The sequence below is a fragment of the Malassezia pachydermatis genome (genome assembly GCF_001278385.1).
Source record: "Malassezia pachydermatis strain CBS 1879 chromosome Unknown scaffold1, whole genome shotgun sequence".
Classification (NCBI taxonomy): Eukaryota; Fungi; Basidiomycota; class Malasseziomycetes; order Malasseziales; family Malasseziaceae; genus Malassezia; species Malassezia pachydermatis.
In genome coordinates this window covers 295,967-321,195 of record NW_017253138.1, presented here as the reverse complement: position 1 = coordinate 321,195, position 25,229 = coordinate 295,967, and the positions used below count along the sequence as shown (strand labels likewise).

General features: G+C 56.4%; 17 protein-coding genes across 17 annotated transcripts; 9 read left to right on the top strand and 8 right to left on the bottom strand.

The window, feature by feature from the left end:
- Window positions 1–72: 72 nt before the first annotated feature.
- On the top strand, window positions 73–1,729 carry Malapachy_3116 (iron hydrogenase; the record flags this gene model as incomplete). Its single annotated transcript, XM_018137594.1, has 2 exons — window positions 73–93; window positions 122–1,729. 2 exons carry the CDS (start codon window positions 73–75, stop codon window positions 1,727–1,729), a joined length of 1,629 nt encoding a protein of 542 aa, XP_017994042.1.
- A 12-nt stretch (window positions 1,730–1,741) lies between these two features.
- Window positions 1,742–2,796, bottom strand: Malapachy_3076 (tlg2-member of the syntaxin family of t-snares; the record flags this gene model as incomplete). The annotated part of the gene is made up of 2 exons (XM_018137555.1): window positions 1,742–2,095; window positions 2,122–2,796. The coding sequence occupies 2 exons, from the start codon at window positions 2,794–2,796 to the stop codon at window positions 1,742–1,744; spliced, it is 1,029 nt and encodes a 342-aa protein (XP_017993573.1).
- A 275-nt stretch (window positions 2,797–3,071) lies between these two features.
- Malapachy_3108 (hypothetical protein) lies at window positions 3,072–3,483 on the bottom strand (the record flags this gene model as incomplete). The annotated part of the gene is made up of 2 exons (XM_018137586.1): window positions 3,072–3,373; window positions 3,405–3,483. 2 exons carry the CDS (start codon window positions 3,481–3,483, stop codon window positions 3,072–3,074), a joined length of 381 nt encoding a protein of 126 aa, XP_017994123.1.
- A 180-nt stretch (window positions 3,484–3,663) lies between these two features.
- Window positions 3,664–4,012, top strand: Malapachy_3093 (nadh:ubiquinone oxidoreductase; the record flags this gene model as incomplete). Its single annotated transcript, XM_018137572.1, has 3 exons — window positions 3,664–3,740; window positions 3,771–3,839; window positions 3,940–4,012. The coding sequence occupies 3 exons, from the start codon at window positions 3,664–3,666 to the stop codon at window positions 4,010–4,012; spliced, it is 219 nt and encodes a 72-aa protein (XP_017993880.1).
- A 20-nt stretch (window positions 4,013–4,032) lies between these two features.
- Malapachy_3105 (hypothetical protein) lies at window positions 4,033–4,783 on the bottom strand (the record flags this gene model as incomplete). Its single annotated transcript, XM_018137583.1, has 4 exons — window positions 4,033–4,050; window positions 4,072–4,242; window positions 4,271–4,468; window positions 4,496–4,783. 4 exons carry the CDS (start codon window positions 4,781–4,783, stop codon window positions 4,033–4,035), a joined length of 675 nt encoding a protein of 224 aa, XP_017994118.1.
- Window positions 4,784–4,942: 159 nt separating this feature from the next.
- Window positions 4,943–8,256, top strand: Malapachy_3090 (hypothetical protein; the record flags this gene model as incomplete). Its single annotated transcript, XM_018137569.1, has 2 exons — window positions 4,943–4,945; window positions 4,969–8,256. 2 exons carry the CDS (start codon window positions 4,943–4,945, stop codon window positions 8,254–8,256), a joined length of 3,291 nt encoding a protein of 1,096 aa, XP_017993883.1.
- A 107-nt stretch (window positions 8,257–8,363) lies between these two features.
- Malapachy_3094 (mannose-6-phosphate isomerase) lies at window positions 8,364–9,638 on the top strand (the record flags this gene model as incomplete). Its single annotated transcript, XM_018137573.1, has 1 exon — window positions 8,364–9,638. The coding sequence occupies one exon, from the start codon at window positions 8,364–8,366 to the stop codon at window positions 9,636–9,638; it is 1,275 nt and encodes a 424-aa protein (XP_017993879.1).
- Window positions 9,639–10,028: 390 nt separating this feature from the next.
- Window positions 10,029–12,151, top strand: Malapachy_3113 (hypothetical protein; the record flags this gene model as incomplete). The annotated part of the gene is made up of 2 exons (XM_018137591.1): window positions 10,029–10,100; window positions 10,361–12,151. The coding sequence occupies 2 exons, from the start codon at window positions 10,029–10,031 to the stop codon at window positions 12,149–12,151; spliced, it is 1,863 nt and encodes a 620-aa protein (XP_017994039.1).
- Window positions 12,152–12,199: 48 nt separating this feature from the next.
- Malapachy_3107 (tyrosine-protein kinase srms) lies at window positions 12,200–12,661 on the bottom strand (the record flags this gene model as incomplete). The annotated part of the gene is made up of 1 exon (XM_018137585.1): window positions 12,200–12,661. One exon carries the CDS (start codon window positions 12,659–12,661, stop codon window positions 12,200–12,202), a length of 462 nt encoding a protein of 153 aa, XP_017994120.1.
- A 256-nt stretch (window positions 12,662–12,917) lies between these two features.
- Malapachy_3121 (ef hand domain-containing protein) lies at window positions 12,918–13,982 on the top strand (the record flags this gene model as incomplete). Its single annotated transcript, XM_018137599.1, has 3 exons — window positions 12,918–12,975; window positions 13,094–13,159; window positions 13,186–13,982. 3 exons carry the CDS (start codon window positions 12,918–12,920, stop codon window positions 13,980–13,982), a joined length of 921 nt encoding a protein of 306 aa, XP_017994210.1.
- Window positions 13,983–14,062: 80 nt separating this feature from the next.
- On the top strand, window positions 14,063–15,416 carry Malapachy_3120 (dol-p-glc:glc man c -pp-dol alpha- -glucosyltransferase-like protein; the record flags this gene model as incomplete). Its single annotated transcript, XM_018137598.1, has 2 exons — window positions 14,063–14,170; window positions 14,199–15,416. 2 exons carry the CDS (start codon window positions 14,063–14,065, stop codon window positions 15,414–15,416), a joined length of 1,326 nt encoding a protein of 441 aa, XP_017994211.1.
- Window positions 15,417–15,447: 31 nt separating this feature from the next.
- On the bottom strand, window positions 15,448–16,488 carry Malapachy_3102 (arylacetamide deacetylase; the record flags this gene model as incomplete). Its single annotated transcript, XM_018137580.1, has 1 exon — window positions 15,448–16,488. One exon carries the CDS (start codon window positions 16,486–16,488, stop codon window positions 15,448–15,450), a length of 1,041 nt encoding a protein of 346 aa, XP_017994117.1.
- A 90-nt stretch (window positions 16,489–16,578) lies between these two features.
- Malapachy_3104 (esterase lipase) lies at window positions 16,579–17,561 on the bottom strand (the record flags this gene model as incomplete). The annotated part of the gene is made up of 2 exons (XM_018137582.1): window positions 16,579–17,285; window positions 17,321–17,561. 2 exons carry the CDS (start codon window positions 17,559–17,561, stop codon window positions 16,579–16,581), a joined length of 948 nt encoding a protein of 315 aa, XP_017994119.1.
- Window positions 17,562–18,112: 551 nt separating this feature from the next.
- Window positions 18,113–18,846, top strand: Malapachy_3095 (mak3 n-acetyltransferase; the record flags this gene model as incomplete). The annotated part of the gene is made up of 6 exons (XM_018137574.1): window positions 18,113–18,240; window positions 18,270–18,314; window positions 18,343–18,361; window positions 18,388–18,529; window positions 18,556–18,711; window positions 18,746–18,846. The coding sequence occupies 6 exons, from the start codon at window positions 18,113–18,115 to the stop codon at window positions 18,844–18,846; spliced, it is 591 nt and encodes a 196-aa protein (XP_017993878.1).
- Window positions 18,847–18,877: 31 nt separating this feature from the next.
- Malapachy_3109 (vacuolar atpase assembly integral membrane protein vma21) lies at window positions 18,878–19,217 on the bottom strand (the record flags this gene model as incomplete). The annotated part of the gene is made up of 3 exons (XM_018137587.1): window positions 18,878–19,011; window positions 19,038–19,129; window positions 19,162–19,217. The coding sequence occupies 3 exons, from the start codon at window positions 19,215–19,217 to the stop codon at window positions 18,878–18,880; spliced, it is 282 nt and encodes a 93-aa protein (XP_017994122.1).
- Window positions 19,218–19,382: 165 nt separating this feature from the next.
- On the top strand, window positions 19,383–21,331 carry Malapachy_3114 (hypothetical protein; the record flags this gene model as incomplete). The annotated part of the gene is made up of 5 exons (XM_018137592.1): window positions 19,383–19,399; window positions 19,426–19,595; window positions 19,625–21,173; window positions 21,201–21,291; window positions 21,323–21,331. The coding sequence occupies 5 exons, from the start codon at window positions 19,383–19,385 to the stop codon at window positions 21,329–21,331; spliced, it is 1,836 nt and encodes a 611-aa protein (XP_017994044.1).
- Window positions 21,332–21,338: 7 nt separating this feature from the next.
- Malapachy_3069 (condensin complex subunit 1) lies at window positions 21,339–25,091 on the bottom strand (the record flags this gene model as incomplete). The annotated part of the gene is made up of 1 exon (XM_018137548.1): window positions 21,339–25,091. The coding sequence occupies one exon, from the start codon at window positions 25,089–25,091 to the stop codon at window positions 21,339–21,341; it is 3,753 nt and encodes a 1,250-aa protein (XP_017993514.1).
- Window positions 25,092–25,229: the final 138 nt, after the last annotated feature.

Below are 25,229 nucleotides of genomic sequence, written 5' to 3'. Positions count from 1 at the left end.
TGACGCCAGCGCCTCGCTTCGCTGGACAGGCGAACACCGACCGACGCGCACGACGAGCGTGGCAGAGAGAGGATGGCGTTGTCAGGGGCGTTGGTACGTATCATAGAGACGACTTACCTAGACTCTCACCGACCTGAACGACTATCTGGGCCCGTCACAAGTGTGCATCAAGCCTGTGGATGCGCCACCCAACGATGAGGCGCATGCCAACACGAACATTTCCATTGAAGAGGGCGTGTACGTGGAAACGCCAGCCAATGCGCCTCGTGCACGTACGAAGCTAGAGACTGCACAAATCTCGCTCAACGACTGTCTGGCTTGTAGTGGGTGTGTGACCAGTGCCGAGACGGTGCTGATCGGTTTGCAAAGCGTCGATGAAGTCCAGACGGAATTGGAACGCAAGGGAGAGCGTGTATTTGTCATGACCATCAGCACACAGACTCTCGCGTCGCTGGAAGCGGCATTCGGCCTACCCCTTTCGGACCTGTTCCCACGTATAGAAGGGGCCTTGACACAGATGGGCTTTGACGTGGTGCAAGACACTACGTTGGCACGACACATGGCCCTTCGTGCGCACGTACGCGAGTTTTGTGCGCGTCGCGATGCACGACAGCGTGGCGATAAAAAGGCACCGACGCTTCCAATGCTAGCGAGTGCATGCCCTGGCTGGGTGTGTTACGCGGAGAAGGCACACAGCGAACTCCTGCCGTACGTCGCGACGACCAAGTCGCCACAGCAAATGGCCGGCCTTCTAGCCAAACGTATTTGGGGGCCCGAGAAGCTCGGCATCGGCACGACGACAGGCTGCATTACGACGAACCATTCGAACGTGTACCATGTAGCGGTGATGCCCTGCTACGATAAGAAACTGGAGGCATCTCGCGCTGCTATGACCGATGCGGCGGGCGTGAAAGACGTCGACTGTGTACTAACCACAGGCGAGTTGCATGACCTCCTTGTGCGGCATGCATTCCAGCCGGACCAAGCCGTGGCGACACGGCAATCCATGCCCGAGCCTGAGCCTGGCTCCAGTAGCGGTGGCTACCTGTTCGCCATCTTGCTGCAGGTATACCAAGAATGGCGCACAGCGCATCCTACGGACGAAACGCCGACAATCGATGTGCGAACGATTCGGTCGTCGGACTATACAGAGTACGTGATGCGGGCGCCTGATGGTACGACTCTGTTCAAAGGCGCGACATGCTACGGCTTCCGCAATCTGCAAAATTTGGTCCGCAAGCTGCAGCGCGAGACAGGTGCCAAGGGGCAGCGTGGACGTGGCATGGCGATCCGGCGTGCCGCGGCGCAAGAACCTGCGTACGACTACATTGAAGTGATGGCATGCCCAAGCGGCTGCGTCAATGGCGGCGGACAAATGCGCCCGCCCGAGGCTTGGATCGAGATGCAGCAGCAAGCGCAGGATGCGAATGTGGCGCACAACGAGGAGGAGAAGGCATGGCCGGCGCCGCCGCCAGGCTGGCAAGGCACTGATCGGCGGTGGGTCCATGTCATTGAGCAGACGTACTGGGGTACGACCGAGCGCGTGTCCAGCACGCCAACACAGACACAGAAACTGCTAGCGCAGGCGATCGACGGCCCATTGCAGGGATGGCTGCAGACGTGGGACGCTCATGCCGCCTCCATGGAGACGCACATTCCCATGGCCGACGTTCATACCAGCTACCAAGGTGTTGAAGCGCCTACAAATGGCCTGGCTGTGCAATGGTAAAACAAGGTATGGCTACCTGAAAAAGGGGCGTATGACCAAAATCGCTATGAGTAACGCAATGCACAGCAACAGCAAAAGGATCAGAGAACGACGATTCGAGCCAGCCTGGTACGCCATGGCGCGATTCAGCTCGGACGACGAATGCTGGACGTCTGTGGCCATGGATTCGATATTGTAGTCAATGCGATCCAGCATCGAGCCTTGCTCAATGACCAACGCAGAGAGGTCCTGAAACAAGTGCGCCAACTCGGAAATGGAGCGCGCAATTTGTGTGATTTCCTCGTCTCGCGCTTGAATGGTCGATAGTGTATGGTCTTCGACATCGAGAAGTGCTTGCTGCTGCGAATCACCTTGCACACGTTCCGACTGAGGTCAGCTGAGCCTAGACGTACCAAAGCCACATCTTCCTGTATACTTGATTCATCGTCCAAGAGCCATGCGTCACTAGGTTTTTTCTCTTCTTGGACTTCCATACCTTGCAAGCGACGTAGATACTGCGACTGTTTTCGACGGAACATAGACGACATGTGCTGGACGCGCGTAGCCAGTGCGGTTTGCGCATTGCGTGCGGCCATGGCCTCGTGCTTCGAGAGCCGCTTGGACCGAAGGGCTTCGGTTGTTTGCGCTACCAGCTTCGACACATGCTGCGACGCACGCCGAAAATCTTGCGTCACATCTTCCGTTAGTGCCTCGATCTCGCGTTTCTGGGCCGACTTGTCGGCAAACGAGGGAAGAAGATGCTGTGCATGCAAGCGATCGAGCTCTTGGAGTTTGGGTATCATCGCTGTGAGAATGGCATCCACTTCGTCTGTCGTATCGACCCAGAATGGCGGAAGGGATACAGACACATCGTGGCGGTCCACATCAAAGTATACATCGTCCGCAGGCGATACGTGATGATCGCCGTTGTCGCCGCCTAGCAGCGGCGCATGGGATGACGAGGCCGCCGTCCCGCCTGGTGCAAGCGAGTCGCGAATCGATAAGAAGAAGAGCGTACGTGATCGTGTCACGCCAAGATGCGATGACGACGGCGCATACGGCGTAGACGAGCCTTCTACGCCTAGCATCGCGACGCACTCCCAAGCGAAAACGAACCGAGGACGCAGCGCCTCGCCGTCTTGGGATACATGTGGAGGCCCACGGAGGCCTCGTCCCCACAACCCCATAGGACGCCGCCATGCTACACACGCGACGCAAGAAGCGTAGCGTCGTGCATGGAAGTGGACGCAGAAGGGAACAACATCTAGGCCTATCTAGGTATGAAAGGAGAAAAACCACGCCTGCCTAGGCCAAGGCAACCTGTGTCGTTTCTCAGGGGTCTATCGGCGCCACACGAAGCATTTTAGTCGAGCATCGAAGCGCCACCAGACTGCACAGCGGCCATCTCCGCCTCACTCCATTGCAGAGCAGGTGTGTTCCAGAAACGGGGTGGCAAGTCGTACACGCTGTCGCTCACGTTCGCCGAGGACGACGACGACGACGACGAGCTCGAGCTCGAGCTCGAGCTCTTGCCTTGGTGCAAGCTGAACGGCTTCAGCTTCGAGGCATCAAAGTGAGGACCCGACTCAAGCACCTGGCGGAATCGATCAAAGTCCTTGGCAATCTCAGACGGCGCATCGGGATGAGGCTTAGGCTCATGCTTTTCTGAGAATGTTACCATATCATACATACATACCTTTAGGAGCACGACGATCCGGGAAACGGATCATGGGTGTATGCGCACGCGCCGCACGGATACATGTCGATCGAAGCATGGTGGATGCAGCGAGGGACGTGACTGGGGCCAGCGATGCACGAGTCCCTCGCCGAGATGGAACTGCCGACCTGCCCCTCGGCGCCCATTCGGCCGAGAGTGGAGGCATGGACGAGAGCAGCGGATGCGTCGCAGGCAACCCGGTCGGTGAGTCGGCCACCGCACTGATCTACACTTTACGATGACGGACCACACGGCGTCACTCGAAGAGAGCAACGCGGCGCGCCTGCCACTTGGCTACCGCGACTCGTGCAGCGCGTATGTATACAAACAAACTAACGTGATAAGGCTGCTGATCCCGCTGAACAAGTGCCGTCGGAAGACGTTCTACGCGCCGTGGGCCTGTGAAGAGGAGCGGTATGTGTTTCCAGTACGCTGACCTGTAGCCACACCTACGAGAGGTGTCAATACGAGGAGTATGTGACGATCTTTTTCGCGCCGTGACTAACTAGACCAGCTTCCTCCAGCGCCAGAAGAAGCTGCAAGCGCTTGCCGCTGAAAAGGCCAACGAGGCGGCGGAAGACATGTAAGTAGGCGGTACTGAGTAGGCCTACGAATACCAAAGGCCCTGATGGGTGACCTAACGTACGCTTGGTGTAGAAGCTGTGCTATACGACTGGCTTACGCCATCCACGGAGTGCGTCGCGGACGTAGCCGCAGGCACATCGTGTGTCTTGGTGGTATCTGCGCGTGGATCCAGCGCTTTGCCGACAAACCCAATATAGTACATACGCGACGTGGTACCAGCCAACGAATCGCTCTGCCGGATGAGTGAATAGAATACATACCAAGAGGAGGCTCACGCTGTTCGTGTGGGCGAAGCGCGAAGCGCTGACAGGGTACGATGTGACCTGCGCCGCATTCTCCAGCAAGGCAAAGTCGGCCTGTGCACGCCCACTGGTTGCAGGGCCGAGACGGCCATCAAGGACCGAGAGTGCCTCGTCAAAATCGATGCCATGCGGCCGGTTCACAAAGGCGGCACATCGCTGCCTGTCAGAGGCATAGATACGTACCCGTACGGCCATATCGCTACGGCCCGCAAACAACAGAATACTTTGGATCCGAACGGGGCATGTAAAGGGAATAGTCACAATCATCTGGTCGTCCACGCCACTTTCCATATAGCGATCCATCGAATGTCGTTCGTCCCATGGCTTGAGCGCCACCTTGGCAGACTCCGGCGGCTCGATATTCACGCCCCATACGCGATCATGGTCAATGTAGTTGTACAAATTGGACCCATCACCTGTGCCGACCAGGGGACGGCGGTCGTCCGACGTGGCCTCGCCCCCACACTGCATGGCCCTAGGCGTGGGGCAGCACGGCGGGCGCCCACGTCTCTTCTCCACTTCTCGGCAGCCTAGTAGGTGACGAACGCATTTTTCTGCGATCGCACGGCCTCCACGCGCAGGACGTGAACGAGACGGCGAGCCTCTTGCACTGAGGCGGTCTATCGCAGTATGGTACGTCGTTCCACCACTTACAGCAGGGTGTGCCTGCCTTGTTCAGATGGCTCTCGAAAAAGTACCCCAAGATTGTCCAGAGCGTTGAGGAGGACGAGCCAGGGCAGATGACGGGCCCGGATGGCGAGATGATTGAGGTGCCTGTGGACATTTCACGTCCCAATCCCAATGGCGAGGAGTACGATTGTTTATACCTAGATATGAATGGTATTGTACATCCATGTACGCACCCGGAAGGGAAGCCGGCGCCGGAGACAGAAGAAGAAATGATGGCAGAAGTGTTCCAGTACACAGAGCGCGTCGTCGCTATGATCCGCCCACGGAAACTGTTGATGATGGCCATTGACGGTGTAGCGCCCCGTGCCAAAATGAACCAGCAGCGATCCCGTCGCTTTCGTTCGGCGCAGGATGCCAAAATCATGCACGACCAGCGCGAGCAGGAGCTGGCCGAGCGCAAGAAGAAAGGCCAAGCGGACGACGACGAAAGCGTGAAAAAGTCGTGGGACTCGAATGCCATTACGCCCGGTACGCCGTTTATGGACCTGCTTGCCTCCTCGCTGCGATACTGGATCGCCCACAAGCTCAATACGGACCCTGGCTGGAAGAATTTGTGTGTTGTGCTCTCAGATGCCAGTGTGCCTGGAGAAGGTGAGCACAAGATTATGGACTACATCCGCCGCAAACGAAGCGACCCGAACCACGACCCGAATATGAAGCATGTCATTTATGGCCTAGATGCGGACTTGATTATGCTCTCGCTGGCGACGCACGAGCCGCATTTCAAGGTGCTACGTGAAGATGTATTTGCGCAGGACAACAAGAGTCGTGGATGTCATCGATGTGGACAGGAAGGGCACTATGCCGCCAATTGCGTAGCTGAGCGTGTGGAAAAACCTGTACCGGCCAAGAAGCCGTTCATTTTCCTGGATGTGCCGACGTTGCGCGAGTACTTGGCGGTGGAGCTGCAGACGCCCGGCATTCCGTTCCCTTTTGACTTGGAACGTGCGATTGACGATTGGGTTTTTCTGATTTTCTTTGTAGGCAACGATTTCTTGCCGCACTTGCCCAGTCTAGAGATTCGCGAGGGAGCGATTGACACGCTGCTGAAGATCTGGAAACGGGAGTTGCCTCGCATGACAGGGTATGTCACGAACAACGGCCGTGTCGAGTTACGGAATGCCCAGCTGATTCTCGATGGGCTCGCGAATCTGGAGGATGAGATTTTCCGCAAGCGCAAAGAGACCGAGGAGCGCCAAGAAGCGAACAAGCGCCGTCATGCTGCGCGCGATGGCAAGCCCAGGAACACAGAGGCATCGACAAAGCCTGTGGCTGCCCCGCCAGTCGTTGCGCCGCCCGTGGTCGCGCCGAGCAAACCTGTGCCAGGCGCTCGTAACAAGGGCCCGATCTTGCTGGATGGCGATAGTATGGACGTGGTGAAGAACCGCGCACAGATCCGCATGGCCAACATTAGTGCGGCCGAAACGATGCGAGTAGAGCTGGCCGCCAAGAAGGGGACCAAGCGTGCGGCTGGCGCCCTCGATACGTCTCGCAAGCGCGGCAAAGTCGAAGACTCGGCGCTGTTTCCGATGGACGAAGAGATGCCGCGCGATACAGCTACGCCGTCAGAAGATCGGGCCAAGGCGCTGGCCTCGGCCTTGGAAGGCACAGCGAACGAGTCGGACGACATGCTCAAGAAGGATGTATTGGGGAAGGAGGCGCTCGTGAAGCAAGAAGACGAGAGCAGCGAGGCGGCTGTGAAGGAAGAGGAGAGTCCAGCGCTCAAGAAAGAGGAGGACGAAGAGCAAGACGAGAGAGGTGTGAAAGACGACGACGATGAGGATGGTGATGACGACGACGACGACGAAGAAGAAGAAACGAGTCCTCTCACACGCAAAGTGAACGACGACGGCACGGTCGAGTACGAGGATACCGTGAAACTGTACGAGCCAGGCTACCGGGAACGATACTACCGCCAGAAGTTTGGCGTCGAGTTGTCTGATACAGCGTTCCGTCGCGCTGTGGTCCAGAAATACGTCGAAGGTCTCTGCTGGGTCCTTGCGTACTACTACCAGGGCTGCCCGTCGTGGAAATGGTACTATCCGTACCACTATGCGCCGTTCGCTGCCGACTTTACTGATATGGCCTCGTTGGCCATTGAGTTTGGCGAGAGTGAGCCGTTCCGTCCGTTTGAGCAGCTGATGGGTGTGCTGCCGGCGGCCAGTAAGACCAATTTGCCGGAACCATTTCAGTGGCTCATGACCGATCCTGAGTCGGAGATTGTGGACTTTTACCCCAGTGAGTTTTCTATCGACATGAACGGCAAGAAAATGGCCTGGCAAGGTGTTGCCCTCTTGCCGTTCATTGATGAGAAACGCCTGCTCACCGCGCTTCATAAACGGTACGGTCAGCTGACCAAGGACGAAGTCCGGCGCAACTCGTTCGGACGCAATGTGCTGTTTGTGAATGAGGATGCGGATCTGTACCCGGCCATCAGCCGCATGTATGCGAAGCGCAACGATGGCCAGCCGCAGCCTATCGATACCACGCGCATTCGTCAGATCGCCGGGACGATGGAAGTCGATCCCTCGTGTGTGCCAAGCTCGACATTTTACTCGCCGCTCTCGTCGCTGCCGGATATGAAAGACATTCATAACGACCACAGCGTCTCGGTGTATTACGACTTTCCTGCACAGCGTACACCGCATCGCAGTGTCCTGCTTCGTGGCCTGCGCCTCCCACCACGCCGCCTTACCCCTGCGGACGCCGACTGGGTACGCCGTGGCGGGGGCGGTGGGCATCGCGGTGGTGGCTTCGGAGGTCGTGGCGGTCGTGGCGGTCGACGAGATGGATGGAGTAGTCAAGGCGCCCTGTATGGCCGTGATGCACATCCGGGAGGGCCGTACCATGCGCCTTCGAATGGTCCGTATGGCGGTGGTCCTTATGGCGGTGGCCCCTATAATGCTGGTCCCTATAATGCTGGCCCCTATAATGCTGGTCCCTATAATGCCGGTCCCTATAATGCTGGTCCGTACCAGCCAGCGCCCAGCGGGCCGTACGGCGGCGGGGCCTATGCAGGGCACTATGCGAACCCCTACGGCGGACACAACTACCAAGCCTATGGCTACGGCCAGGCGACCAACTCCTTTGGCGCGTCGCCGTATGGCCATGCAGGCACGGCGTATGGCTCTGCGTATGGCCAGCCATCTGCGTACGGCGGGTACGGTCAGGCCTCGCATCCGTACAGCGGCTACGGTGGTCCGCCGCCGAATCGCGGCGGCCGTGGATCGCACCGCGGCGGTGCGTACAGGTAGTCACGTAGCTTTTCGCCAGTGTCATTGTGGAGGAGACCCGTGTAAACCAAAATTCGCCTCTTTTCATACGTCGCGAAAGCAACGTGCGCACGTTCCTTCGATCTACGATGGCGTCCCAACGTGTGAGTGTGATCCCGCTCGTGCCAGGCGTGCAGTCGTACGAATGGGGCGTACCAGGACGTCGTTCAGATTGTTTAGTAGCGCACTATGCAAGTGCGACCAAGGAGCTGCACTTTGACAGGAAAGACGACCAACCGTATGCCGAGCTGTGGATGGGTACGCACCCTACGCTGCCGTCGTACGCACTGTTGCCCGATGGCTCGAAAGTCTTGCTGCATGACTACCTGTGCGAGCACAAGGCCTTGGTCGGCGACGAGGTCGTTGCTCGCTTTGGGCTGGACGAGGGACGTGGCGCGCTGCCTTTCCTGTTCAAAGTGCTCAGCATTAACAAGGCCCTCTCGATTCAAGCGCATCCCGACAAGGCGCTAGCCGAGAAACTGCATAAGGAAAAGCCGGCTATGTACAAGGACGACAACCACAAGCCGGAAATGGCGCTGGCCTTGAGCGACTTTGAAGGCTTCTGTGGTTTTAGGCCCTGGGCAGAGATGGCCCACTTCGTGGCTACGGTCCCAGAGCTCCGATCCGTGTTGGAAGCGGATGCAGCGTGGGACGCGGTGCAGGCGACTTCGTCGTCAGCGCTTCATGACGTATTTGGCATCCTCATGCGTGCGTCGCCAACCGTGTACGAGCCTGCCGTGGACGCGATCGCAACGCGCTACCGCCAGCGCACAGGCCCCGTGGAAGTCACAGACGAGGTCGCGGACCTCGTAGTGCGCCTCCATGAACAGTACCCACGCGACATTGGCGTATTCTGCACCTTCTTCCTGAATATCGTGCACTTGGAACGTGGCCAGGCCATGTTCCTCGGCGCCAATGAGCCGCATGCGTACTTGGCTGGCCACATTCTCGAATGCATGGCCGCGTCGGACAATGTCGTCCGTGCCGGTCTCACACCGAAAGCACGCGATGTGGATGTCCTGCTGTCTATGCTGACCTATAAGAGCGCTAGTGCGGACGAGCAGCGTCTTCGCTCGCCCGTCTGGGACGGCGATGCCCAAGGCCATACACTGTTGTACGACCCACCGATCCCGGAATTCACGTTGCTCTTCACAGCGCTGCGTGACTCGCAACGCAGTGAGCACCGCGCCGTGCATGGCCCATCGATCGTGCTGGTGACCAAGGGGCAGGGTGAGCTGCTCGTGGGCGAGACGTCGATCCCTCTGGACGAGGGCCGCGTGTACTTCATCGGCGCTCACACCCCTGTGACGTGGACGACGCAGGGCACGCTGGACGTCGCGCGTGCGTTTGTCGAAGTGGCATAGGTTGATAGTACGTACATACAAACACTATCCTATCATACAACCAGGGCACCTACTGGGCTGTTAGCAAGCTGGTCCACACCCAGCCCTCGCTGGTCCCCCACGCGAACGTACGACGACGGTGTCAGAGTAACTATGACTGATAGGCTGCACAGAGTCTTTGCTCCGAAGAGCTCGAGCCAATGGCAAATGTTGTCATCCTTCCAGTCGTGGCACACCCGCGCAGCGAGACCGAGGGCGGAGCTTCGAGTACATACCTTGTGGTGGGCCGGAAAGAAAAACCAAGAGCGAGGGAGCGCGATGAAAAAAATCAGCGTGGGTCAGTGACGACCTACGAGGTCGTTCAACATGCCGGCCGTGCTGACAAACCCACCGACGACCTTCGCGTGTACGATGGCCTCTGGTTGTGCGCCAGAAGACGACGAGGACGACCACGTCGTGCATCCATATACCCCGGGGGCGTCGGTGTGTGTGCCTTGATTATCCCTGCGCACATGAGTAGGCGTCCGCCCTTATTATATCGGTCGCTGCGCGGATCGGCGGCCGTCCGCGGTTTGTGTCACACCCTACTCCGCTCTACTCAGCCGCAGCGCGCCGTGTATGCTCGACCATATCTTAGCGCCTTGTATTCCACCCCATCGACCTACCGCATATGGCCGCCCACTACACAGGAAAGTGCGCGGCTTGCCGCGAGTGTACATGCGGTGCGGCTGTGCTTACAGCAGCCCGACGATGCAGCTACATGGCTGCCTGCGATCACGGCGCGTACCCAAGCGTTACGAAAAGAGCTCGATACCATGTATGCGCCCTCCCATGAAATGGATGAACTGCTCTGGCACGATCTGGTCATGATGTACATGCACGCTGCGGAACAACTATCGCTCCTCGACGCTGTGCGTGTATACTTGGACCTGGCCTCCCTGGCACCGCCTGCCATGCCCGTCGCCAAGGCCCGAGACGTAGGCCTGCATCTGCTTATGCAGCTCGAGGCCCTGCCTGATCGGTCGCATATGCGGGCGATGTGGAAGGCCCTCTGCAAGGTCGGCGATCCTACCCCGAGCGATACCACGCCGCTGACGCGTCGCCTTATTCTGAGCAATCGACTCGGCGAAGCGATGCGGATTCTTCAGTGGCACATTCAGCAGCACTGGCTGCGTCAGGCCCCTGCACCATCGCGCGCTGTGATGCATACCCTCATGATCCAAATGCGCACGGTCGAACGCGTGTTACGGCTTCGCACACCACCATCGCCAGGCCGTTTTGGCGCGAGCCGCGCTTTGTACACCGACTATTGCTACGCTCTCGTGGCTCTAGGGAGCTTGCTCCGTGAGAACTACCTACCGCTTGTCCCTGCCCACAAAGAAGACATTACGTGGCTCATTCAGCTGCTCGCTCACTTCCCTGCCTTGGAGTACCATGCGCCACACGCCGCGCAGGCCGCGCAAGAGATCCGCCATGTGCTACCCGTGTGGATAGAACAGTTGCCCTGTGGTCGCACGCCGCAACCTGACTTTTTCACACCGCCGCCTCAGCGCACACGTCGTAGCGATCGCGCTACCTACTTTGTGCCTGTGCTCAGTGAGCGTTCGTACAATGCCCTGCTGCAATACACCTTGCAGCATACTGACAATCCTCAAGCCTGCTGGCGGGTCTTGGAGCACATGACACGCGAACGATCACCACCCCTGAAGCCAGGACCTGTTACGGTGAACATCTTGGTCCGCCAAGCCGCTCGGCGACGTTGGCCGGCCCTTGGATCGTATGCGTTAGCGCTGCAGCGCGCTGATCCTAGCGCTGTGGCCCTACCTGCTCTACCAGCGCCCACAGCCTCGATACGGGAGGCCGAGCCGCTGTACCTGTTGGCGTCCGTGGACGAGGCATTGCGTGATCACGATACCTATCGTCTCGTGGCTTTGCTGCAGCATATTCGGCATAGCCAGCTACGTTCCCCTCAGCAACCTCATGGCATACGAGCGACGAGTGTGCTTTTGCGTGTGTACCCAGAGCTACGACGCAAACGTACGTGGCCCAGCGCACCGATTGCGCACCATCCCCACGTCTATGTCGCCTCCCTGCAACTGGCCGCTGCGGCAGGGCATATCAATATGGCGATGCGTATTTGGCGCCTGCTAAAGCAGATGTGCATTGCGCATCGCCAACCTGTGCCTACGCAGGCCATGGTCGAAGTCTTGCGTCTCCTTGTGCGCGTCGGACGACGTCGGCGGTGGGTCTATGCGCGCCATGAACACGAGCGTGATTCGTACAAGACGCAGGCGTGCATGATTGCCTTGCAAGAGTATGCATGGCTCTTGCATCACTGGAGCTCGCTGGGAACGCCGCCAGAGGTCGACGTGTACGTTGCGCTGCTGCGCTTGCTGCGCCGTATCGGTGACCAAGACGCCGCGTATGCACGCGTTGTCGACGATATCTATGCTCTAGGGCTTGCATCTATTCCACGTCTACAGCAGGCGCTTTCTACAAGCGCGCCACGTTCTTTTCCAGATACCCATACGTAGCAATATATATATATATATATATATATATATATTTAAGAAAAAAAACTGTCATTCTTCGCCCACGGCTTGCAAATAGGTATAGGGGACCAACCCACATCGCGAAGGATCGTCCACGAGTTGGGCAAGGACCCAGCCGCCGGGGATTTCGCTCATGATTTGCACGGGGGTACCTGCTTCCACACTCAGCTCATTGGCCGCTTCTGCGTGGAAATCGTACAATGCGACATACATAGGCTGGGAAGGGGCAGGGATCACAGAGCCAATACCATGATGCCGCTCATCCTCGTCGTCAAAGGCAAAGTCACGCACACGCAAGATCTGCTCCTTGGCTAGCTCTTCGGCCCAAGGCACCGTGTCCTTCGCCTCGCTCTCTTTATGGGAGGCAGCTTCCGACGCAGCAAACGCCCTTGGCATCCACACCCTGGGTTGCTCAACATTATCGTATGAGTCAGGAGACTTCACTATCGCCACATGCGACGACGCATCCGTCTCGGAGGCCTCGACTGTCATCGTTGTCGTGCCGAGGTCTCACACAGCAGCAAGGCACGACCACTTTGTCTCCCACACCAAGGAAGAAGAAAGCCGATGGACGTCGTCCCCACTGCAACGGCGCCCTCACGCTTTCCCAAGACGGCGTGCGACGCGCGAAGCGAGGGGCACTCTTCGAATTATCTCTGCAAAGAGCACACCTCCATCGATGCATGTCGTGGCCCCTTGGGAGAGAGCTCGCACGGCCCCTGTTCGCTTAATGACGCCACCTGCACGAATGGAGGTGGCATGGTGCAACGTATGTGCCCAGCCTGTAAAAGACGAACGATTCAAGTGTACGTAACAGGATGTTAACGATAGGCTTGACATGCCCTGACTGGGACTGTTGTGCAGTTTGTGAGCCACGCCACGAGCAAATGCATCCTGGCCACAAACTCGTACGACTCACCGCAGCGAACGACATTCCAAAGAACCCTTGTCCTACGCAGTGGGTACCCCATCCTGGCGTCACTTGTAATGGTACGTGTATATGCCTTCTAATCCAGACTGTGCCATGCCGATCGTAGGCCCGCGTTTCAAGTGTTCCCTATGTACCGATTTGGATTTGTGTGCGTCCTGTGAGGCGAACCCTATGACCTCGCACCAAAAGGAGATGGGTGCAGAGCACTTGCTGGTGAAGATTGATGTGCCTCTTCCTGATGAGGTATGGGCACGTACGCTTTTCGGTAGCGCGCCTACGCGCCAGGGCGTAGACAACCCTGTCCACGAGGATGCTTCGACTACAGCCGTGGTGGCCAGGCCGTCCACCAGCAATGACCATGACGACGACGACGACGACGATACGTTCCCTCCTCTCCCTGAGGATCCATTCAGTGGGACAGGTACACCTACCCTCGACTTTCTCAGCGCGATGCGGGGTGTCACCCAGGTAGTCGGCTTGGGCCGCGGCGTCATGAGCCATCCTTACTTACAGCAAGCCGCACCGGCTTTGCAACATGTCACGGCATTTCTGTCGGCATTGCAAACACCGGCGAACCCTCAACTCTCGCCTCATATTGATCTACAAAAGCTGAGCCGAGCGATTGAGCAGCTCATTTCTGCTGCTACCGCTAGCTCCATGTCGACTCCATCGCCCATGCCCACGCAGGCCGACATGGAAGCCATGCTGTCGGTGCCTCGTGATCCTATGGATGACCCTGACGATGTGGATGATGGTGCGTCGACAGACCCTCCTGTGGTTTTCAATGCACCTGCGATGAGCAAGGGGACTGATCCCCTCTCCTCTACATTCACAGATGCCCTATCCGATAATTTTCGCCAGATGATGGCAGAGCGTGTGTAGGCCCAAGTAGCCTTTGTATATATATATATAGGCCTCAACGCACGTCCGCTTTCCTCCACTTCAACAGTGACACGCGCGACATGGCGGTGTCACGCTTAGGTCTGCGTCTCCTAGCGTGTACACTCTGGGTCAGTGTAGTGGCCTATACGGCCTCCTGGATTCAAAGACATGTCCCGGAGCCTTACATGGTACGTCCCTATTCACGCTGATCATTAGGATGAAATCTTTCATGTCCCACAGTTCACGCACTATTGCCAGGGCAAATGGACATGGGATCCTAAGATCACGACCCCAGCTGGGCTATACCTTGTTACCTTGGCGGCACATACTGTCCTCTCGTCCTTAGGCATGCCACTTGCCTGTACCGACCTCGCATGGATTCGTTGGACCAATGCAGGAGCATTGCTCTTCCTGCCGATCTTATGTTTCTTTCTACTGCGTGCCACGCACCGACACATGGATACACTGACGCCTTTGGTATGCGCATCCCTACCGCCACTGTACTTCTTTGGATTTTTGTACTATACGGATGTTTGGAGCGTCGTCACCATTCTGGCAGCCCTGGCAGCAATGGAGCATCGGCAACATGTCCTAGCCTCTCTCCTGGGCTTTGTCTCCCTCTGGTTCCGTCAGACCAATATAGTGTGGGTCGCTTTTGTGATGGGGGCAGCATTGGTCAAGGATATGCAGCGCCTAGCGCGCGTGCCTTCCCACATCACACCCCCACTCCTACGCCTCGCCCAGTCCTGGGCTACGTACCCTGCGCTGGGCCGTACGGCGGTGATATACCTGCCGACCTTTGTTTGCTTTGGTGCTTTTATGGTCTGGAATCACGGTACCATTGTGCTTGGTGATCAAAGTCATCATCAGGCCTCCTTGCATTTGTCGCATGTGAATTATTTCTTTGCATTTGCTCTCTTTTTCGGCGCGCCTGTTCTTGTTTCCCACGCGTATACGCGAGTTTCCTCCCGTCTGGTAATGCTAAGCATAGCACTAGGCGCTCTCAGCACCTTGGCAGTGCGATATGGCACTGTGGTTCATCCCTTCCTTCTTGCTGACAACCGACACTACACCTTTTACGTATGGCGTCGCATTATCAATCGCACTTCATGGAGTCGGTACGCTCTTGTGTCTATATATACCAGCAGCGCCTTGCTATGGTACAAGGCGCTCTCAGTGAAGCAGTGCACACTTTGGATTCTTGGATGGTGTATGGCTACATGCCTCACTCTCATCCCCTCGCCCTTGATGGAGCCTCGCTATTATCTTGTACCGTATATGATACTACGCTTGTATGTGCCTGCGCCACCAAAGATCTGGCTCTACGCCGAGGCTTTGTGGCTGGTATGTATCAACCTGGGCACCATATGGGTGTTTGGTCAGCACACATTTGCGTGGCCGCAGGAAGCAGGACTTCAGCGGTTCATGTGGTAAACAGATAGTAAAAAGTTTATTAACATATACTTCACAAATGTAGAGGAGCAACGGCGTCCAACTCCATGGGCAATGGCTCAGCCTGGGGGTACCATGACTTGAAGATGGTATCAATTGAGGTCAAGTATGCACGATCACGCCACTCCTCCGATTCACGGCACTTGGGCTGTTCATCAAAAGCATGCGCCTCGTTGGGGACTTGCAAGAAACGGCAGTGCTGCTTCTGGCCGATCGTGCCTGATTCCACCATGTGCTCATACATAGCCTTCGAGTCGGAGTACATCACGTCCGACATACCAGCCACGAACAGAACATAATCTGGGAACCTATCAAGCGGTGAATTGATCACAGAGAGATAAGGGTCGCCAGGATCGGTTTGCATGGGCACAAACGACGAAAAGAAGCCGGAGAAAGCCCATGGCAGCAGCTCCACGCCGCTGCGGAACTCCTTGGTATAGTTTCCACGGAAACCCACAGGCGCGCCCGAAGTCGTGGCATCCAGAGGCGCATAAAAAGACACCACAGCCGTGATCTTATCACGACCAAGACGGTTGGTCGTGGACAGGGCCAAGTTGCCGCCAGCGCTAAAGCCCGTCATCGACACACGCGATAGATCAAATTTGTCTGGCTGCGTAAAGACCCAGTTCACCACGTCTTCTACGTCTTGCGTAGGAAATGGGTACGGGTACTCGGGCGATTTGCGGTAGCACACATCGATGGCATAGCATCGGAGCTTTCGTGCCGTCAAGTACAAAAAGAACCGCGAGTTTCCAAAGAAAGCAGGAATACAGAAGCCAGAACCGTGTGCATTGACATTTACGGGTCGCGGACCCTGCGGCATATCTACCGGTTCGTATAGGGCAGCCTTGATTGTACGCCCAGGATCTCGCGACGGTACTTGAATCATCGTCACCTTGACATCATCTTTGACCTTAGGACGCAGATTGTCCGTCAATGCCACTTCTATATAAGCCAGCATGCGCAGGAGATATATTTGCATCAAAAGGCAAAAGTATCGCCATGTCCACTCATGGTGCTGGCGACCCACAGACTCAGGCGTATGCACGGCCATGGTGGAAGTCTAGTCACGACGACGTTCTGGCTGCTGGGTAAGCCAACTAGGAATTCAGCCAATCAAATATGTGTCTACAGCGCCGTCTACTTAATCCTGCCAGGATGCACGGATCATGCCCATCGCTGTGTCTTCGACCTTGTGGCGCCATTCGTAGGAAATGTCCACCTCCGGGAAGTTGTTGAACTCGTGTGCTTCTTGCGGAATGGAGATCATCTTGCGCGTGCTGCGTAATTCAGATCCAACGTGGTGATGCAATTTGTCCAACATCTTGCAAGCGTTCGGATACAGCGAATCAGCATCACCACAGGCGATAAACACATGCTTCGGGAAGCGCGACTCATCATAGTAGAGAGGCGAGAGACGTGGCTCATTGATTTGGCTCATGTCGCTACCCACGTAGGCACGGATAAAGAATTTGATGACCAAGTCGGGAATGACAATGCCACTGCGGAAGCGTGGGTTTGGCGCGATAAGCGTCTTCTTGGTGCGCTCCAGCTCCGTAATGTAGGTGACAGGGTACAGTGAGAAACAGCCACGAATACGCTCAGGGCCAAGGTGAGCACTGATCGAAAGTGCCATACTACCACCAGCACTCGAACCACCGACAGTAATGCGTTTTGTGTCGTACAGCGATGGGTTCGCCAGCACGTACAGCACGGCGTCCTCCGTATCATTGTGAGCCGCAGGGAATTTGTGCTCAGGAGCCTTACGATAGTCGCAATCCAGGACAACACAGCGCAGTTCCTGGGCAAAACGCACACACATGTGACGGTCCAAGCCCAGGCGTTTCAGAACTGAGAGTTAGTCGGATCATTCCACATATACATACCCCATCCGGAAGCATGCCAGTTCAGATGCACAGGCAGAGGACCTTCAAAGCCCTTAGGCGAGTACCGAATAGCTGAGATCGTACGTCCAGCATCACGCGAAGGGATCTGGATGTGCTCGACAAGCACGTTGTCCATACGAATCGTGCGCGACTTCGATGTGCGCCAAATCTTGATGTAGTCCAGCACTCGGAAGAAATAAGCGAGGACGTATAGCAATACTGCTTCCAAAACCGAGGCCATGATGTGAGGAACGGAATGTGGTCAAAGCGAGAAACAGCGTACGGACGAACACCGATTTCGTTTATTCATCACAACGTAAGAGGGCGGCACGTACGATGCAAATCTCTGGCTGTCTCCCTCATCTCTATCAGGGTATTCGTTAATGAAAAGGCGCTATTGTTCACGTGTTCGGCAACACTGCTCCTGATCTGCTTTCCTCCGCTTGAATAACTAGATAGATAAAAAAGAGGGGATATCTGTTCCGTGTTCAGTTGGCGTGTAGACCGTAAGTGAGCCATTTGTGGAAAATTCTCAAGCACGGCAAAAATGAACTAGCTGACCTTATATAGTGTGCTCTCTGATACATGCTTGCCATGGCTACGTCAATATGAGGGCTATCAACGAAGCACTGTACGCATCCCATCTCCCCAAGTGTACAGCCATGCATGGCTGGCTTAAGTGGAGAGGCAAGGTGGCGGGCGCCCTAATTTTTTGCGGGGTAGTGAAAAGTGACATCCTGTAATATCACATAATATTATTCCGTTCTGTCTTGGACAAATCACCCCATCGGTATGGCTGTAGAGACTGTACAGGTGGGTGAGCAAGAAGAGGAAGCGCTGCCTGATAAAATTGAAATTGTTCCCTATAAAGATGAGTCCGATATGGACGACGTAATTCGGCTGATTGAGGCTGAGCTGAGGTAGGTAGTGACGCTTCCACTGATGCCAGCGAACCATACCATATCTATACATATCGCTACTTTTTGCATCAATGGTACGTTGAATGTCCCTGACCGTAATAGGCCGCATCTTAGCTTTCTTGTACGTACACACTTACTTAACCTCAGGCATGGGCCCATGTCAACAATGAACGAAAAGCGGTGGGTGTCATTGTGAACAAGCTCGATCGTCATTTACGTGGATCACGGTTGTGGCGCGGATATATTGCGATGTTGAGCGTCGATCCGCAATGGCGTGGTCGTGGTATTGGTATGTCCCTCTGAGACTCATGTCAGCCACCCGCCTAGTTCAAGCGGCTCTTGAAAAAATGACTCAGTTGGGTGCGGCAGAGGTCACGCTAGAGACGGAAGTGACCAACACAGCAGCACTAAAGCTGTATGAAAATTCAGGGTTTATGCGCGAAAAGCGTCTTCATCGGTTCTATTTGAACGGTAGGTTCTCTGGAAAGGCACTCACTGTACGAAGGCAATGATGCTTTCCGCTTACTGCATCCTATCAAACCACCCAGTGGGCAGGCATACCCACCACCTAGACGTATGGATTCGATTGAGGAACATATCTTGTAATCTACATAGACATTATCGTTCGTACGTGCTATTACTCCGACTTCTTTTCCTGGCGCTTGGCTTCCGCCTTCGAGCCATCGTCTTCGAGGCACGCGGTGACAATGTAGCCAAACAGGACCACATTGGCTACCAATGCGGCTAGACCGCCAGAATATACAGCATCGCCTGGGATAAGTCTAAAAAATACGCACCACCGAACCAACGGTCTTTGCTATAATAGTACGCGGCAATCGGTGCCACAAACAACGAGACACTGAAAAAAGCGAGCTTGAAATAAACACGCCTGTATATGAGCATATACATAGACGCACTTACTTGGCAGGATCAGGGCCGGGCTTTCCGACGCGCGACGGCGTGACTGGGATCGACATGACGGGGATTAAGGTCTGTGCTAAGAGAGCAAGCCGCGCGTGGCCCTCGAGACGCTTGCATGTGGAGGCAAGACGAGATGACAGGCGCGGCCATGCAGACAGACGGACGAAGGTATATAATATACTTGTACGTACGACACGGCTCGTGCGCTGCACTTTTGAACAATGCCGGCACAAAAAATGTATGTCATCCATGGACTGACCATAGACTGCTTCTAGGCCCAGCAGCTGGCCGCCTTCGCGCATTGGTCGAGAAAGTAACAGCCATTGAAGCCAAGCATGGTCCTTTTGTCGCTGCTTTCCTTGTAGGCGACGTATTTGAAAAGGGCGATAGCTTGGATGACGATGAAACGGCACTTCTCGATGGGTCTTTGAAACGTACGTATTCCGATCCAAGATAACACCAGTGCCTATCCCTACCTATTTCTTCTATGGCACACATATGCCGGACGACGTGCAGTCCAAGCTAGAGGCCAAGTGTCCTGAACGAGCAGGCTTGGTACAGCTAGTTCCCAATTTGACGTACATGGGAAGTGCTGGTTTAGCTGTAGTCCATGGCTTTCGCATTGCGTTCTGCGGCGGTGTGTCCCTGGCCGCTCCACCAATGGGATCAGAGAGCCACGACGCAACGAGGGCGCCAGAGATCGACTGGCACGCCTCCTTGCCTGTCCGTGCTGACGCCGTGGAGAAGACCAGTACATGGACGCCTTTGGATACCCCGGCCGCCGTGACAAAGGCCGTTCATCATATGCTATCTCATCCAGCCATGGCACTAGGTGAAGCGCGTGCACCCCCGCCACCTTCCGATCCAGAAAGTTTACAGCAAGCACGTTCCTTCCAGTATGCGCAGGCCGCGTACGAATTTCAGCTGGAGCGTGACGCCGAGGTGCTACAAGCGCGGCCGCCCGTGGACTTTTTGTTGACCACCTCATGGCCCCTTGGCATTGATGTGCTGGCCCAGGCGCCTCCAAGCAACGCTGCCGTATGGGGTCAGCCAGCTATAGCGCGCCTCGCGGAAGCTGCACGCCCACGATACCATGTCGTGCATGCGCCGATCCACAGCGCTGAGCCTGGCGTGTTTTGGGAGCGGGAACCGTACGAAAATCCGCCCTTTGCAGCTTTGCCGCCGCCCAGTGTGCCACCCATTACGCGTTTTGTTTCATTAGCGACGGCAGCCAATGCCAGTAAAGTGCGTTGGTTCCTCGCACTGCAATTGGCACCAGCTGATGAGGTCACGACAGCAGCGCGACCCAGCCCGCTCACGCCTTCGCCGTTGTGGATGGTCGCTTCGGAACCGCCTTCCCACAAAAAAGGCAGCGCAAAACGAGTGCATACAGGTGAAACAGAACGTTCGGGCGCACGACCACGAAGGCAGAGACGCACCGAAGCGCCTGTTGGGCCTGATCAGTGTTGGTTCTGCCTCAGCAATCCTGCTGTGGAGAAGCATTTGATTGTGGCGGTGGGCATGGAATGCTACGTGGCTCTACCGAAAGGGCAGCTGCCAGTCTCGTCGGACGAACATACCTTGGTGCCAGGGGGTGGACATGTGCTCATTGTGCCGATCATGCATACACCGTCTTTGTATGCCTCCGCCTCGAGCGAGGCCGTTCGGCATGAAGTGGCAGCGTGGAAAGCTGCGCTTACATCGTGCTATGCGTCGATGGACGCTGTACCTGTAACTTGGGAGGTCGTGCGACGTGGCACGCGGGCGGGCCATACGCAGACCCAAGTCGTGCCGATTGCTCGTGAGCTAGCGGAGGCCTGTGAAGCGTACATTCGGCAAGCAGGGGAAGACGCTGGGTATGCATGGGAAGCGCCTTCGGTGGCGGACGTCTGGTCCCACGAGGATGCCCCCGTCTCGCCCCAGGACCGGGAAGACTACTGCTGCATCGAGATCGATGGTCGGCGGCTTTTGTTGTTGCTACATGGCACGCGATTTAATATACAATTCCCACGGTACGTACACTACTGACTCATTGGCAGGGAGACGTTGGCCGCCTTTCTAGAGATGCCGGAGCGCGGCGACTGGCGTTCGTGTGTGCGCGCGCCAGAAGTGGAAGAAGCAGAATGCAGCGTATTCAAGGACGTGTTCCAGAAGTATGCAGCGCCTGTGACGGAAACCTAGGCTCGTTTCCGCGTTGCTCGAGTCGGCCGGCGACGTGTGTCAGCAGGGGCAGGCGTCGTGGCTCGCTCGGCTGTGGCTTCTGCAGGGACGTCATCGAGGGGCATGGCCTCTGTCGTGGCTGAGTCCTGCGTCGCTTGGGCATTGGCTTGATGCAGTACATCTTCAAACTCTCGCACGCCTGCCTCGGCGACTTTGCCTTGATGCATCTTGGTGAGTATGTCTTGGAAGCGCTGGTACACTTCGGGTACGTAGAGCTTGTCTTGGTAGTGGGGCACGCCGTCCAAGAGCTTCTTAATGGACCGCTCCGATCGGTACGGCAAGAGGGACAAGCAGTAGGCAATATCGCGCCATTGGCGCTCTTCCGTGGTGAGGCGGAAGCGCTGGCACAGCTTCTCGATTACATTCTCTGCCTGGCGCTCTTTATCGATGAAGGTGAAGATGAAGCGCATCGTGTTGACAAACGTCGCTTCATCCACGGCATTTTCGCCACTCGATAGGTGACTGATAATGTCCGGCAGGTTGTTGTAGACGGCATTTTCCTTCGTCGCCAGCTCGCTAAAGAACAGCTTGGCGAGGTCGCTCACCCGCGTTTCCGTATCTTCCAAGCACTTGGCCAGCTCACCTAGCTGGCCTTTGACTTTGATCATGCCGTTGAGAATGAGATGCGTCAACACCATCAGCGTATTCTTCTTCACACCGAGATCCGAGTCGCCCAGCCCCGCATACAATCGCCCACTGTTCTCATCCACGATCGTGCCGAAACAAACAGCAATGTCGCCCAGACCAATCACAGCATTCGCACGAACCACTGCATCCGTGGAAGAGCGAAGCAGATGCAAAAGCAGCGCCATATGCGCATCGCAGAACTCTGCCGAAATGCACATGAGCTTGCATAGCGTAAGCGCTGCAGCGCGACGTAAAAATACGTCGCTGTACGTCTTGCTGTTCGTGCAAATGTGCACAACCACAGGCCCGTACATCGCCAGCAGGCTCTCAGGTCCATACAACAGCTCGCGATCGCGAATGAGCGCAATGACCTCGCCTATATCGTCTTCCGCCTGCTCAGCCACCTGATCGAGATCGGACGCAGGGGCAGCGGCGGGCGTGGTAGTGGTAGCAGCGGCGGTAGCATCTTTGGCAGCCGCTTTGCGTCGTTTGTACTCGCGCTCCACCAGCTCCAAGTACACGGTCTGTTTGAGAGCGATATGGCCCAAAGCAAAAAGCCATTGTGCCACACGGAAAGCCTCGTCCGCTGCATCGCCACTGGGCGTCACAGCCGCGAGTGTCATCGAGCGCAGGATCTCGGTACAGAGCGCATCCGGCTGCTCGCCAAGCAGATAAATAGCGTCAATGGCATGTTCTGCTACAGCGAACCACACCGGCGAGCGAGCTACGGACGAAGACGGCATCTCCAGGAGCGCCCGCAATCGCACAAACATGGGGTGCTGCATGGGATAGCGCACGTTTTCGTCGCTCAGCGCACCTTTGACCTTCTTCGCACTTCCACTTACACGCTGCAAGGCCATGCACGAGTACTGGGCTAGCACCAAATCCTGTTGTCCGTGTGGCCCGAGACCCATACGAAGCAGCACATCAATCTTCTCTGCGACGAGCGTTCGATCAGCTTTCGCTAGCATGCTAAGCACCATGATTGCACCACGTCTCTGCGCTCGAGAAATGGGCCGTGGACTAGCGTACACGTCCCACAGCATATCGATTACAGCGGCATCGACGAACCCTTCGCCTTGCATCACACTGAACAGCTGCTCCATACTTGTGAGCTCGGCCAAGGTCGCGCCAAACGTTCGTTCAATCATGTTACGAGCAATGCGTGTGGTGTTTTCGGCCGGCGTAGCATCCGCGTACGTGTCAAAGTACAGCGAGCGGTAGACATCAATAAGACGGCTGCGAATGCCTTTGAGCTGACTCCCGTCTTCCATCACAAGGGTATTGTCCTTGGTCCAGATCAAATGCACCATCGCACGAACACCCGCCGAGGCACCAGGCAGCTTGTACTCGTACGCCACACGGAAGAACTCCATACTTTCCAGGACCTCTGCTTTGTTGGTCGACGCCAAGAGCTGCTGCAAAATCGGCATGGCATGTGTAAGCCGCTCCATGAACTGAAGTGCATCGCGATAGTATTGCTTGGTCAGTCGCAGCTTGACCAACTTGTCCTGGTCCGCCTGCGTCATGGCTTGCTGTGATGCCGCCAGAGCCGCCACATCGAGCTCCGACTTGCGTGGCTTTCTTGGCTGCGAGGAAGGCTCCACGTCCACATCCACCTCTGGGAAGGTCAGCGCCTCTTCAGCGCGAGCCAACTCGGCCTCTACGACACGGTACCGCTCTTCCCAGACCGATACATCCAGCTCACCGCCATGCAACGCGCCGTACGGATGCGAGAGAAGCAGCTTGACAAGAAGGCCAATGGCATTCCGACGCACGTTGCTGCTCTTATCTTCGAGGGACTGTACGGCCAGTGTGGTCATACGTAGACGCTGCGTAGGGAACTTGACAGGCAGTTCACACAGCATACCACAGACTTGGATGACCTTCGTACGCACAAAGGTCGTCAGATCCAAGAACCGCTCAAAGAGCCGCTCAAAGAACATATCGATTTGCTTCTGCTGCGCGCTGCGCTCGTCATCGTCGTCGCCCTCAAGATCACGCGGCTGCGGCCCGTCCATGTCCTCGCTCAGGCACAGCTCTTTGATAAGCAGTCCCTGCACTTCGATCATGGCATTGCGCATAGGATACGATTCGCTGTCCAGATGCTTTTGCAAAAGACTCACCTGCTTCAACACACTTCGTGGATTCAGTTCGGCCATGCGCACGAGGAAGCGGCCGAAACTCCGAGGACTCTTGGTATCTAAGCTAGTAAACGTCTTTGCGGCCAAGTCGCGCAGCACATCTTCGCCCAGTCGCTCGACATCAAATTCGGTGCGCAAGACCGAGAGAAGCTCGGCCATAGGCTCCGAAAGGTGCTCATAGTACTGAAGCGCTTGCATAATACTTGTTTGGACCGTGAAGGCTTGGCCATGCTGCTTGACGGCCAAGCACAGCACTTTGAACAGGCCTGTCTTGATCGGCGCTACCTTGACGTACGCTTCGTTCTCCAACAGAAGCATCACAGGGCGAAGATAGCATCGCGACACATACGTATCACGCATCGATGTCGCTGGCCATATGCGATCCGATACAAGTCGTAGCGTCTTGGCCATTACGCCAAGGACGCGAGGCAACGCGGACGTCCACGTCCATACGCCGTCGCCACTTGGACGCCGCGCAGCGGGACGACGGGTCTTGGCTTTGTCAGACGTAGAGGAAGATGACCACGTATCGCGGCTTTTTTCCAGATTCATGATGAGCCATTGCAAGGCAAATGCGTACCGTTCCAGCGGTTCCAAGTACTGTGCCCATTGCGATGGCTCTGTCTCTGTCTCTGCCAGTTCATCGAGCAGAGCGCTTTGGCCACTTAGCACAGCATCCAAAAGATGCTGCGCTGCATCGGCAGAGAGTGTGGATACGTGCTTAATGCAAGAGAGCAGTAGGCCAAACGTCGGCCCATCTACGACAGCTGTCGACGACGAGGCCATGGCATCGACAAGGTGCGTCACGGACGACCACTGCTCCTCGGTGCTCTGTGTATCGATCGGGACATCGTTATCAATATCCAAGTCATCTTCTTGAAGACGTAGCAGCTGATCTGCCAAGACAAACGACGAGGCTGCTGCGTCTTCGTCCACCATGCTCTGCAAGACGTACGACGCGCGCCTGGCTGGCCGCCAGTGTTGCACACGCCCCAGCCGCACGCGTGGGGGTCATCATCACGTGATGCCAACAGCGTGGAGGACGACGCAGGGTACGTCCAGCCCAGCAGGCGGCGA